At 45.8% G+C, this 12,947-nt stretch overlaps 1 protein-coding gene across 1 annotated transcript in view; it reads right to left on the reverse strand.

Moving 5' to 3' along the window:
* Positions 1-5,850: 5,850 nt before the first annotated feature.
* LOC115385022 (uncharacterized) overlaps positions 5,851-12,947 on the reverse strand; it is a 45,714-nt gene continuing 38,617 nt past the window's right edge. The window contains exon 4 of the mRNA XM_030087102.1: positions 5,851-5,969. Within this exon, the coding sequence (XP_029942962.1) occupies positions 5,851-5,969 (119 nt within the window). The remainder of the gene's footprint in view (positions 5,970-12,947) is intronic.

The following is a 12,947-nucleotide window of genomic DNA, read 5'->3' on the forward strand; positions in this document are numbered from 1 at the left end:
GAGGAGACGCCGAGGTCTACTTGCTGGACAGCGAGGGGCGACGTGTGAAAACGAGGCTGAAGCTAGCGCTCTACATCCCATCGTTTCCACAAAACATCTTTTCAGTCAAAGCAGCCACAGCCAACGGAGCAGAGGTCCACTTCAAAGATGGCAATGACTGGTTGATCCACAGAGATGGCACAAAATTCAAAATGGATGTGTATGGTAAGCTGTACTACCTGAACACAGCAGAGGCTGAACATGTTGATGGAGTGTTTAGTTGTCATGATATCCAGACGTGACATAAAATACTGGGTCACTGCAATTTTGATGATGTTGCAAAATTAGAAAACATGGTTGAAGGGATGAAGATAAAAGGGAAACATGACAAGACCAATCAAAACTGTGAAATCTGCACACAGGGCAAGTTCACACAAGGCAGAAACAGACAGGCGGATGCTAAAGCTACAACAGTGCCAGAGCGAGTACACACAGACTTATGTGGCCCCATTGAAGCAGCAGATAAAGACGGATACAGGTATGCTGTATCATTTACTGATGATTACAGTGGGATGATTTTTCCTTACTTTATCAAAACAAAAGGTGGCACAACAAAAGCTACAGAAAAGTTCATTGCAGATGTAGCTCCACATGGAAAGATAAAATGCATCAGGTCCGATAATGGTACAGAATTCACCGGACAGGAGTCCAGTCTTTACTCAGGAGTAAAGGGATAAGGCACGAGACTCACCACATCAAAACGGAACTGCAGAAAGGGGTTGGAGAACCTTATTTGAGATGTCACGATGCATGTTACTGGAGAGTAACCTCCCAAAGCATCTGTGGACACATGCTGTGCAAACCGCAGCTCAAATCCGCAACAGGTGTTACAACAAACACCTTACTGTGTTTTCACAGGAAAAACACCGAACTTATCAAACATGAAGGTTTCTGGCTCTGAATGCTATGCATATAAACAGGACAAGAAGAAGCTGGATTCCAGATGTGATGAGGGAATTTTTGTTGGCTATGACAAATACAGTGCAGCATATAATGTGTATTTCCCTGAAACAGGAAACGTCTCAAAACACAGACTTATAAAAACCGTCACCAAATGCAGCACTGACAGCCAGACTCAGACAGGTTGTGACATGAGGGGTGACATTGAGTGTTATGGAGATGCACCACAGAGGATTGTGAATCAAGGCCTAAAGAGAGTAAAGAGTCCAGAGTTGAGGAAAATGTTGAAACAGGTGTGGCTCAGACTGAGAGTGCTCAGAAAGAAGAGGGAGAAAGAAGGTATCCCGAGAGGCAAAGAAAAGCACCTGAGTATTTAAAAGAGTACCAGTGTAAAGCTGAGTGTAATGATGTCAAAGGGGGAAATATTGATTATTTGTACCGGGTGGCCTAGGGCACACCTAAAACATTCAAGGAAGCAATGGACTCTGGGAGGTCAAACATGTGGGCTGATGCCATGAAAGAGGAGATGAACTCTCTGACAGAAAATGAAACTTTCACTCTGACCTCACTGCCAAAGGGCAAACAAGCAGTGGGAGGCCGCTGGGTATAGACAATGAAAGAAAGCCCAGAAGGATCCGAGCCCTGTAAAGCCAGGTATGTTGCAAAGGGATATGGTCAAGTGGAAGGGATCGACTACAAAGAGACATTTTCCCCAACTGCCAACATGACTTGTGTTGGAGCTCTCATGCAGGTCGCTGTACAGGAGGATCTCATCCTGCACCACATGGATGTGAAGACTGCCTACCTCCACGCTCCATGGACTGTGAAGTGTATATGGAGCAACCGGAAGGTTTTGAGGTGAAATCAGAAACAGGTGAACATTTGGTGTGCAAACTCAACAAGTCACTGTATGGCCTAAAACAATCCGGGCGTAACTGGAACATGTTACTGCACGATCATCTCACAGAGAATGGATTTGTACAAAATGATGATGATCATTGTGTCTACAGCGGAAAGTCTGAGAATGAAAAAGTGATCCTGTTAATTTGGGTTGATGACTTAATCATTGCAGCGAGTAACAACAAATTACTCATTGATGTGAACGAAATGTTGAAGCGAAGGTTTAAGATGAAGGATATGGGTCCACTTAAACACTTCCTGGTACCAACTTTGATCAGAGAAAGGGAGAGATCAGAATGACTCAAAAGAAACACATCGAGGGGATGCTGGCAAAGTTTGGAAAGTCAGAATGCAAACCAAGATCAACACCCTGTGAACAAAAGTTAAACTTTGACAGTGAGGGTGAAGTGATTAACCCAACAGGATGCAGGGAGGTGGTAGGAAGCTTGATCTACATTAAGACATGTGCCAGACCTGATCTGAGCTGGGCTGTAAGAAAACTTTCACAACACCTTGCAGAACCAAAACAGCAACATTGGACTGCAGTCAAACATGTGATGAGGTGCTTAAAAGGTACTGTGGATCAGAAACTCCACTACAGGAAAAGTGAGAAACACCTGCAGCTTGAAGGATATAGCGACGCAGATTGGGCAGCAGATAAAGATGACAGGAAGAGCACAACTGGATATTGTTTCAGTTTAAGTGAAAATGGTCCAGTTATATCCTGGAAGAGCAGGAAACAACCAACAGTGGCACTATCCACCTGCGAAGCTGAGTACGTTGCACTGGCGTCCACTACACAGGAGAGTATGTATCTTGTACAACTACTTAAAGGGATGGACAGTGAAAATCAGCATGCACCAGTCAGGATATATGAGCAGAATTCTATCAAGTATCACACAGATCCGTTCACGACTGCTGCTCCAGCTGGATACAGGGCCCAGTGATGCAGAGCACTGAAATAAATCTATGCTGCTGTTTCAGCAGCTCCAGTTTGCTCTGTGAACTGTGGATGTTTACGCTGAACAGCTCTCCTCGTCCAGTGTTACAGTGAACACAAACTGGTGAAGTAGCAAAAACTGCTGGACAAACAACAATAGATCATATTGAATCCATTACAGAAGTGCAGAGCAGTCAGCTGATAGACCACACTCTGCTATTACCCCCTGAATAACATCCAGCAGTGTTACTTGTCCAGGAACGTCTCCACCAGCTGCACCACAGGGCCTGATGGGTGGAGGCAGGGTGTGGGTGGCAGTGCCTTGCTTAATGGTCTCTTTCCCCCTTTGCTTTTTAACCAGGAGGAGGCTGGAGCTCCACCCAGACCTGACGGAGCCCTGAGAGAAATCCAGGCTTCAGGTGAGCTGGGAGCTACAGCGTGATGAACGGCATGTCCATCAGGAGGAGGAGGAGGAGGAGGAGGAGGAGGAGGAGGAGGAGGAGGAAGAGGAGGAGGAGCAGGAGGAAGAGGAGGAGGAGCAGGAGGAGGAGGAGGAGGAGCAGCGTCTGAACCTGCAGCTCCTTGAAGGTGGAGCAGGGCAGAATGAGGCTGAATGAGGCTGATTCGTCCTCTCAGCAGCAGCAGAGCCAGGCCTTCAGACGGTCCTGCAGCAGGTCTCTCTGCTGGTCCAGACCCCGAGAACCCACAGGAGTAACTCAACAACTGGTGGTGTTGATGTCCTTTCCAATAAAAACAGTTTTCACCTCAAATGTGTCTGAATTCTCTGGTTCCTGCTCAACACAAGCACAGCAGTGTTTTTGCATTTCTTTCTCAGTAGTGGAGCTGAATGGAGATGAAATCACTTCATTTGTAAAGGTTGCATGTGGTGTTTTGAATATTTTATATGGTGATTATGCTCCTCCGTCTGATATCTTGTTTTGCCGGCGCATAATGACACCACTTCCTGCGGCCATTCATCACCCCGCCTACATTACAACAGGAACCCCGCAAATGGAAACGAGACACGTGATTTGTGCCTGGTACGCTTTAACCGACCCGATCCTACCAGACCCGACCCGTACCGTCACCAGCTGCGCAGTGGAAGAGGGGCTTTAAACTCCTCCACTTGGGCCAGAGTCTCTCCACCGACCTGGAGAGGACAGACCATCTTCTTCTGGTCCAGGACCATGGCCTCGTATTTGGAGGTGCTGATCCTCATCCCTGTCACTTCACACTCGGCTGCGAACCGCCCCAGTGCATTCTGGTCCGGGCTCGATGAAGCCACCAGGACAACATCATCTGCAAAAAGCAGAGATGAAATCCTGTGGTCTCCAAACCGGACCCCCTCCGGCCCCTGGTCCCCGAACCGGACCCCCTCCGGCCCCTGGTCCCCGAACCGGACCCCCTCCGGCCCCTGGTCCCCGAACCGGACCCCCCCCCCGGCCCCTGGTCCCCGAACCGGACCCCCCCCGGCCCCTGGTCCCTGAACCGGACCCCCTCCGGCCCCTGGTCCCTGAACCGGACCCCCTCCGGCCCCTGGTCCCTGAACCGGACCCCCTCCAGCCCCTGGCTGCACCTAGAAATTCTGTCCATAAAGATTATGAACAGAACTGGTGACAAAGGGCAGCCCTGCCGGAGTCCAACATGCACCGGGAACAGGTCCAACTTACTGCCGGCAATGTGGACCAGACTCCTACTCTGGTCATACAGAGACCGGACGGCCCTTAACAAGGGGCCCCGGACTCCGTATTTCCGAAGCACCCCCCACAAGACACCACGAGGGACGCGGTCGAACGCCTTTAAGAAACAAGGCTGTAAAAAAAAGCCATACTTACAAATAAAAACAGAACTCCGGTCATGCATTATGTGGAGGAATTTGCAGGTGGCTAATACATGCTTCAGAAAAAGCCCCATGATTGATTATTTACTCTTTTATTTACTCTCGCCATTTCCTCCTATTTACTTTGTTCTGCTGTTAACTACAGTAGTGGTGTGTTTTCACCAACACGGTTGAACACGCACAAGTAAAGTCAGCTCAGACCAGCTGATCTCTACTGCTGAAACTTATCACAAAGTAGCATTTGAAGTTAACAATATGCAGGGTTTCTGCCAGACCTTTTCAGTCCGGGCGCCCTGCCCACGCTAAATCGTGCAGCGACCGGACAACGGAGAAAAAGAAGAAAAAATAACTCTCCGACGGTCGAACACGGCAGCATTAGCAGCGTTAGCACCGCGGCACGACGCGCTCCCTGGACAAACTTTTTTTCCTGCAGTAAACACTGATCTGCTGCAGACTGGAGCCACAGAGCCACAAAAACGTTGAAATGTTCAACAAATCCATTCTTCACTGCAGATGCAACAGATGCAGGTTTTTTCCACAGCCTGGATTCCACCGGGCACGCTCCGCTCTGACGTAACTGAATGCAGCAGCGTGCCACAGGGGTCCTTTCTTGAGCGGCAGCTTTAGCTGCCCGCACATGTGCCTGATCAAAAATTGCGTCATTTTATACAACGGATCAAAAATCGGCTTTTTAAAAGAAAATACGGCCGATGGAGAAAAATGTCCAAATATCGGCCCGATATATCGGCCGGCCGATAAATCTGTCGACCTCTTCTTTTGGCCGTTATATGTCGCTATAGCATAGCCTTCAGCATAACTGTGAAAAATTTCACCTCCCAAAGACACACAGGCAGCTCACAGCCAGTGTTTATGTTATTACAGTCCCGCCCCCTTCTTTGAAAAATTCCAAAATGGCGGAACCCACTGATAAGCGAGACCAGCGCGCTAGCATCAGATTTTGTTTTCTACTGGGAAAAACAGCAACAGAAACAGTCACCATGATCCAGACCGCGTACAAAGATGAGGCTCTGGGGAGAACACAGGTCCTTGGAGTGGTATGGCGCTTCAAGAGTGGTCAGATGTCCATTGAAGACTTGCCTCACTCCTCCACCTCCCGCACAGAGGTAAATGTCCGCAAAATCGAAGCTGTGGTCATGGCAGATCGACGCAGGACCATCGAGGAGATCGAGCATTTGACAGGGATCTCCTGGAGCTCCTGCCAGAGGATCCCTCATGAGGATTTGGGCTTGAGGCGGGTCGCTGCCAAAATGGTCCCGCGGCCCTTAACCATGGAGCAGAAACGGGCTGGCGTGGCCAGGAGGTGAAAAGGCAGCTGGAGGACGATGGAGGCTGTTTGAGAAGATCATCACCGGGGACGAGACGTGGTGCTATGGTTACAATCCGGAGACCAAGCAGCAGTCCACCCAATGGCGCCATCGGGGATCACCACGGCTGAAGAAAGCACGTCAGGTCAGATCAGCGATTAAGACCAAGCTGATCTGCTTTTTCGGCGTCAAAGTGACGGTACACGACGAGTTTGTGCTGCTGGGGGAAACCGTCAACCAGGACTTTAACCTGGAAGAGCTGCGGCGCTCTGGGAGGCGGTCAGGCTGAAGCGGCGGCGCTGTGGGGGAGGGGGACTGGTGGCTCCATCCTGCTCACAGGGCTCTGCGGTAAAACAGTTCCTGGTGAAAAACGGCATGGCCCTGCTGCCCCATCCACCGTATTCCCTCCATTTAGCCCCGTGCGACTTCTGTCTCTTCCCAAGAATGAAAAAGGAACTGAAGGGGTGGAGATTTGATGACGTGGAAGAGGTGCAGAAAAAAATCGAAGGACGCTCTTAAATAGATCATTACGCTCGAGTTTGCCGACTGCTTTGAGCAGTGGAAATCCCGGCTGCAGCGCTGGATTCAAGCTGAAGGAGACTTTGAAGGTGACAGCTTTGATTAAATATGAAAATAAAAAGTTATAACCACAGTCCGGTTTCTTTTGGGTCCCCCCTCGTAGGTCTCAGAAGCCCAAAAGCATAATATTTAAGGGCATGTTCATGTTGCATGTTGGCTCAAGCCAGGACCCCTTCTTGGAAGTGTGAATTTGTAAATCAGCCTCCTCATCAATAACTGAACCGTGTTCTCACCGTCGAACCAAAGGGGCGTCAAACTAGACAGAAGCAAGTCGGTGCCGGAAGGAAACGTGATACTTGTTCCAAAATAAGTGATTTCAAAATAAAAACTGTGTCGTGTTTTTGCCTTAATATTCTATTTTTCTACTTCTTCTGGTAGAATACAGAACAAACAACGTGATGTAGTCATTATACGCTTTAGAAGAATGAACGGTTTTGTACCTCATCTCTGCAGGACAGTCGAAGAACTCCAAAATTGCACAAAACAGCTCTCTGACCGGAGCGGCTCTGTGTTGCCAGATTGGGCAGGTTTCTGCCAAATCAAGCTTCTTTTCTGAACACGTCTGACGGGTTGATGAAATGATTATGTGTTTATGAAGTGTTTTTTTAATTATACAAATATGGTTTTAATGTGCATTTTCAACCGAGATGGCGGTTTGGCTGCTTTCTATTGAATTAAACGGGTTTATGGTGGGAGATCGACAGATCTGGCAACCTCCTCCAGCGGACTGCAGACACACCCAGACGGTGCTGCGGTGACTCCGTTCTGCAGACGGAACGCAGCCAGAAGAACGGTTGTTCTGTTGTACATGATTTTTCTGCAGGTCGTACAAATCGCTGACTTTCAGAAGGAAGACAGACTCTCCTCTCCGCTGTGCTGGATCTGCGCTCAGAGTAACAGTTCGTGTCGTGCGTTACAGAAGCCTCACACGGACAAAAGTGCGGCAAACGAGGAAAGCTGGCTGGAACCAGGGAGCGACCGTGTTCTCACCGCATCTAGATGGAGGCGGGGTCGACCTCGGACCTCGTCCTCGAAGCGGCCCAAAAGTAGGTCGACCCATCATGAAAAACGTGTTCACACTGTGGCTCCCGGCTCCACCACGTCATTTAGGGTGAGCCAAATGCTTTGGTGTGAACACAGCCTAAGTGTGTTCACCCCAAATTCATCCTTTGTTTGGAGTTTCAGCGGTCTTAGAAGTCGCTCTGACGAGCCCTACTGATTCTGAGCCTGCTTCCCGGTATGCACAGGAATGTGTCTGCCCCCCCCAACCCCCCCCCCCCCCTCCCCTCGAGGTCTGGAGGAGGAGTTAAATCCGCTTATTTCAGGACAAGCAGACCCAACTCAAAGTCAACCATTTGAACAGGCATTTTCATAACATGTGGAGCAGCAAGACAGGGAGGACACTGACAGTTTTCAAATGTGAACTTCATCATGAGGCTACTGCAACACACACTACTATAAGAAACCCTTCACACAGTGAAAAAAGCATAATATGGGACCTTTAATGAAGGTCATGTATGATCCTGTGGACAAATTAATAATACAGAATGTGACAGGAACACAGGAATAAATGAAGACATGTTGTCCACCAATAAAATCATTAATTCAGTGTGAAAGCTGCAGTTTATTTGAAAGCTGGAGCTCAGTGCGCCCCTGTGAAGCTCTTACCAGGGACCAGTGAGTCTTGGCGACAGTCGTACAGCATGCCGAGGCCAAACGGTCGGCCGAGGGCCGCCAGCTCCATGGTTCTGCCGGCTTCAGGGTCCATCTCTCAAGCTCTGAAATACAAACAATGTTAGTTCATGTCTGTCAATACACTTTAGATGTCTGAGTGATGAGACATCGGACATCTTTGTAGAATGTTATGAACTCATGAGCTGTAGCTGATTTCAGAATGAAGAGCTTTTGGTAACACTTTACTTGAAGCACCAGGTATAACACATTATAAGTAGTTATAAACATAAATGATCATAATGCTTCACTATACAGCATAGGATTAAGGTTAGGGTTTGGGTTGGGATTAGACTTAGGTCCTGATGTTAAAAAGCATTGTGATCATTTCAGAGTGTTTATAGCTGTAGTTACACAGTGCTATAATATACTCAGAATGTGTTATCCAGGGGTGCTTCAAGTAAAGCGTTGTCGAGCTTTTATTTGTTGGGCAAGGACATTGTACAAATAGTGTTATCAGCTCTAAAGTCTGAATATGTGATGAGCCCCATCAGTTGAGTTGTGTTGAGGTAGAGTTGTTCTCATTCATACATGTTCACTTTGTGAGGTGTTTTTGTCTCATCTGTAGTGATTCAGATCAACAAACCTGCTGTAAATGGCCATTTTTAATGCAGTTATGCTCGATTCAGCAAAATACTGTCAGAGGGATTAATGAATGTTCAGTAATAAGTTCACAGAACATTAAGGAGGAGTTTGGCATAGATTTATCACTTGAGGCAGGAGTGTTGGTCAACGGTCAGGTTTCCTTCTTTTATGACCCTCTGTCTACAACTGATGAGTTCACAGTCATTCAGATCAAGGCTGACAGGAAAATGGAAAGACGAATCACCCTCAGTGACCATTTCTGGACCAAAGCACTTGCTGCTTGTAGCATTCTAAACAGTGCACCGCCCCTTTAAGACGCACATGGCCACATCATGCTGCACAGTTTTTTTGGTCGCTTGTGCAGTACTTTTTGTAAAGAAATGGACGACTGGTGCCGAGCTTTTATTTTACTTTTCGTCTCTTAGTGATGATCCAGACACCTCAGATCTCTGTCCTAAACGTGTGTCCAGGAAGCAGCCAGGTCTCACAGCGTTGGTGAGTTGATCTGGAAGCATGTAATAAACCACACACTGTGGATGCTCATAGATGTTTAGAGTTTTTTGCTTCACCCTCATCATCAGCTTTGGCGTTTGGACCCAAACCATCACTTGCTGTTCATTCTTCCACCTGCGCCAGCCTGTCTCTCATCCAGTTTGAAGCACCTGTGATGTGTGTGTATTTGTGTGTATTTACATCCATTATCACGGCACGATACAGGCAGACAGTGCTCTGTTAATCATACAGGCATTACTTCCTATATTGCTCTCTGCGCATGCTCACTTCTAGGAGTGTTGCGTTCAATGACAGCAGCATGGCTCGTAAAAAACAAAACTCTAAACATTACAGCACCCCACAGACTTCATTATCACAAACAGAACCTCTCCAGAATATTAACAGACACAACTGATGAAAACTGTGTTCGATGCTCCCAGAACCCTTGCACCCTGGCCCTGCTCTAAATGAGTTAATTTCTGGCAGTCTGGAAGTCTCTTTCTGATAGCTTCGGTTTAGGTTTAAAGATTAATTCATCCCCTCATATAGCTGTGTTTGGCTTGTCACCTGGTAACCTTACCACCTCTATCACTCAGGACATTGTTGCTACCTTTGTCTCTTTGATCGCCTGCAGGAAGATCATGCACAGTAAATGCTCCATTGTAAAAGTATGTCGGCTCTATTAGAGTTCGTTCAACAACAGTAACTTTAAGGCAGTACTGTGCAACTTTTGCTTTAGCGCTCTCCCTACTGGTCTCCTGTGAAAGCTCACTGTCGGAAACGTTCTTCGCATCCCCCCCCCCCCCCCCCCCGATCAAGTGTAAAAATTGAATCAAGAACTTTTTCCAGTGCTACAGTGGCACAGTGGGTGTAAAATATTAACTTTAAAAGAGTTGAATTAACTCTGAAATCTCAACACTATGCTGAGTGTCACGTTAACACTGAGCAGCATGTGGAACCTGATTCACTGTTAGAACTAACTCTTTAAGTTTTAAATTAATGCTTCTGAATTTACTGTCTGCTTACACCCAAAGGATAAATCCCGGACGCTCACTTCCTCCTGAAAGCCTTATAATTTATTTGCTGTTATTATTTTTGGTTGTTAAATGGCTAAATGAGCAGACGCTGCGGGTCTCACACACATAACATCTTGAACAAATTCTGTACTTACAGGAGCAGCAGTTTCAGACTCTGTGAAAGGACCAGCCCTCTCTGCCCTCTTATTCAATGGAAGGAGGCTGTCCAGACAAGAAAGCAGGTGACTTCTTGGAAATGGGTTGCTGGGATAATAAAGAGATCAAAAGAGCATTTTTATGACTATATCCATAGGGAGGAGGCATAAATGTTATCTGTTGATCTGGAAGACACACCTTTTGTAGGACAAGCAGCAGCAGGACACGTCTTCAGGCTTGAGTCATAGTTAAGGAAGTAAATCTGTGTCATCTGATTTTGAATTTGAATTTTTAGACCTGAATTATTTTTGCATCGAAATCTGACTTTGAATTTTGTATAGCCATAGCCTTATGCTCATTACAAAAACGATATACAAGTCACTGTTAACATTAAATTAACATTACCTGATGATGGTTTGACCTTTCCAAAAAAGCTGTGCACACATGGATCTTGAATGTTACTTCAGTATTAAAGAACGCCACAGCTGAGCACAGCAGTGCAAGTTAAGCATATACAATGGAATAATGGATTTTTTCTTTTAGAAACTGTGGATATTTGTGAAGCATAGTTGGACTTAGAGGACATGCAAACATCCCACATTAAAATTAAACACATTTATTTGTTCCAAGGCATCCATGGAATAATTCATACAAACACCGTAAAAAGAGACAATCAGAAAACAGGTGTGTATAAAACACTGGAAATGGAAGTGTGCTCAACACAGTAGGCTACATGTTTTAACAATAGCTGTTGTGAGAACAGTGTTGGTAGGTGGGGGTTAATCTGACTCTGACAGCCGTGCTCTCATTAAGACCTCAGCTGTCTGTACAGTCTGGTTACCAGCAGCATCATGACCTGCCTCAAGATTCACTCTGTTCATGACCACAAGGCAGAGCTGGTGAAGACCTGGATCACAGACAAAGTCAGGTTTCCAAAGACAGATGTCCTCCAAGACAATGTTCCCTCTGTCCACTGGCTGGAGGTCGTCCTGTGCTTGGTGAAGTTCTGGTTCATGATACAGAGGAAAGGTTTTCCATGGAACACATCGTGTCCTTCAGTGCCTGCTGGATCCCCTGGGTGTTCCACATTCTCATCACGACATCCAGCTCCTTCTGTAAAATAAAAAAGACACAAGACATCGGTCAATAAACATGAATGTGTGAGTAAATGAAAGTGAGTTAGTGAGCATGTGAGTGAGTGAGTTAATGCAATTAGATGACACCTTTATGACATTAACAAAGCAGAACTGGACATGACATTCAAACTATTACTATTTTCTTTCTTATCATTATCAGTGTTCTGTGCATGTTGTGTGTACATGTGTGTGCATATATGTGTCTTTTGATGCAGGTCTACCAGGTGTGAATGGGTGTGTTTGTGTTTTGAGCTATGTTCTTATGCCATCGTTTATTTTTTTTTTTCTAACCTTTCATTATGAAACATGAAAATCAAAAGTATCGGGGGAAAAAAACAAAAGAAAGCAGAACTGAAGGGAACCTTTGTCAACCATGTCTCCACTGAAGTTTAACACTGATTAGAACTCCTGGAACAAGTTTCTCCAGTAGTTTGCTTGCTGTCCTTGATATAGTCACCATCAGCTTTTAAATCACTGCTCAACTATTTTTCTCGCATGTCCCACGTCTGTCTGCATGTATCAAACAGCATGGAAACAGTAGTATTTACATAAAGCTGCCTGGTGAATTTGGTGAGGTTGTTGCCGTTCTTTGGAAGGCTGCAGCTCGTCCTGCTCTAAAACACAGACAGCAGCAAGAGAACACACAGGTCCGTGTATTAGGAGGCGAAATATGGCTACTGCACTGTGCAGATTCTGGACAGATAGTTTTGATTTGCGTGCATCATATAAGTTATTCAGGAAAGGGCAACAGCACAAAATAACTCATTAACAGCACAAACTCACATCTGTCTGCGGTCCGGGGCAGCGGAGCGTCGCTGTCTGGCGAAAGCCCGTGATTTCCGGTTCGCCGAAAAAAAAAAAGATCAATCTTGTCCTTTTAGGGCTTCCGTAGGGACGTAGTTACCCGGATGTTGCCTGCGAATTTCTGACTCCGAATTTTGGACACTGAATTTGAGACGTCGAATTTTTTTACACCGAATTTTTCGAGACGTCGAATTTTTTTGAACTGAATTTTTTTAGACATTGAATTTTTTTGCACTGAATTTTTTTAGACATTGAATTTTTTTTGCACTGAATTTTTTTAGACATTGAATTTTTTTGCACTGAATTTTTTTAGACATTGAATTTTTTTGCACTGAATTTTTTTAGACATTGAATTTTTTTTGCACTGAATTTTTTTAGACATTGAATTTTTTTGCACTGAATTTTTTTAGACATTGAATTTTTTTGCAATGAATTTTTTTACACAGTTAAAAGAAATTAGTGCTGGAAATTCAAACGCTTTTAAAATTCAAAGTCAGATTTCGA

This window comes from Salarias fasciatus, unplaced genomic scaffold, assembly GCF_902148845.1.
Source record: "Salarias fasciatus unplaced genomic scaffold, fSalaFa1.1, whole genome shotgun sequence".
Lineage (NCBI taxonomy): Eukaryota > Metazoa > Chordata > Actinopteri > Blenniiformes > Blenniidae > Salarias > Salarias fasciatus.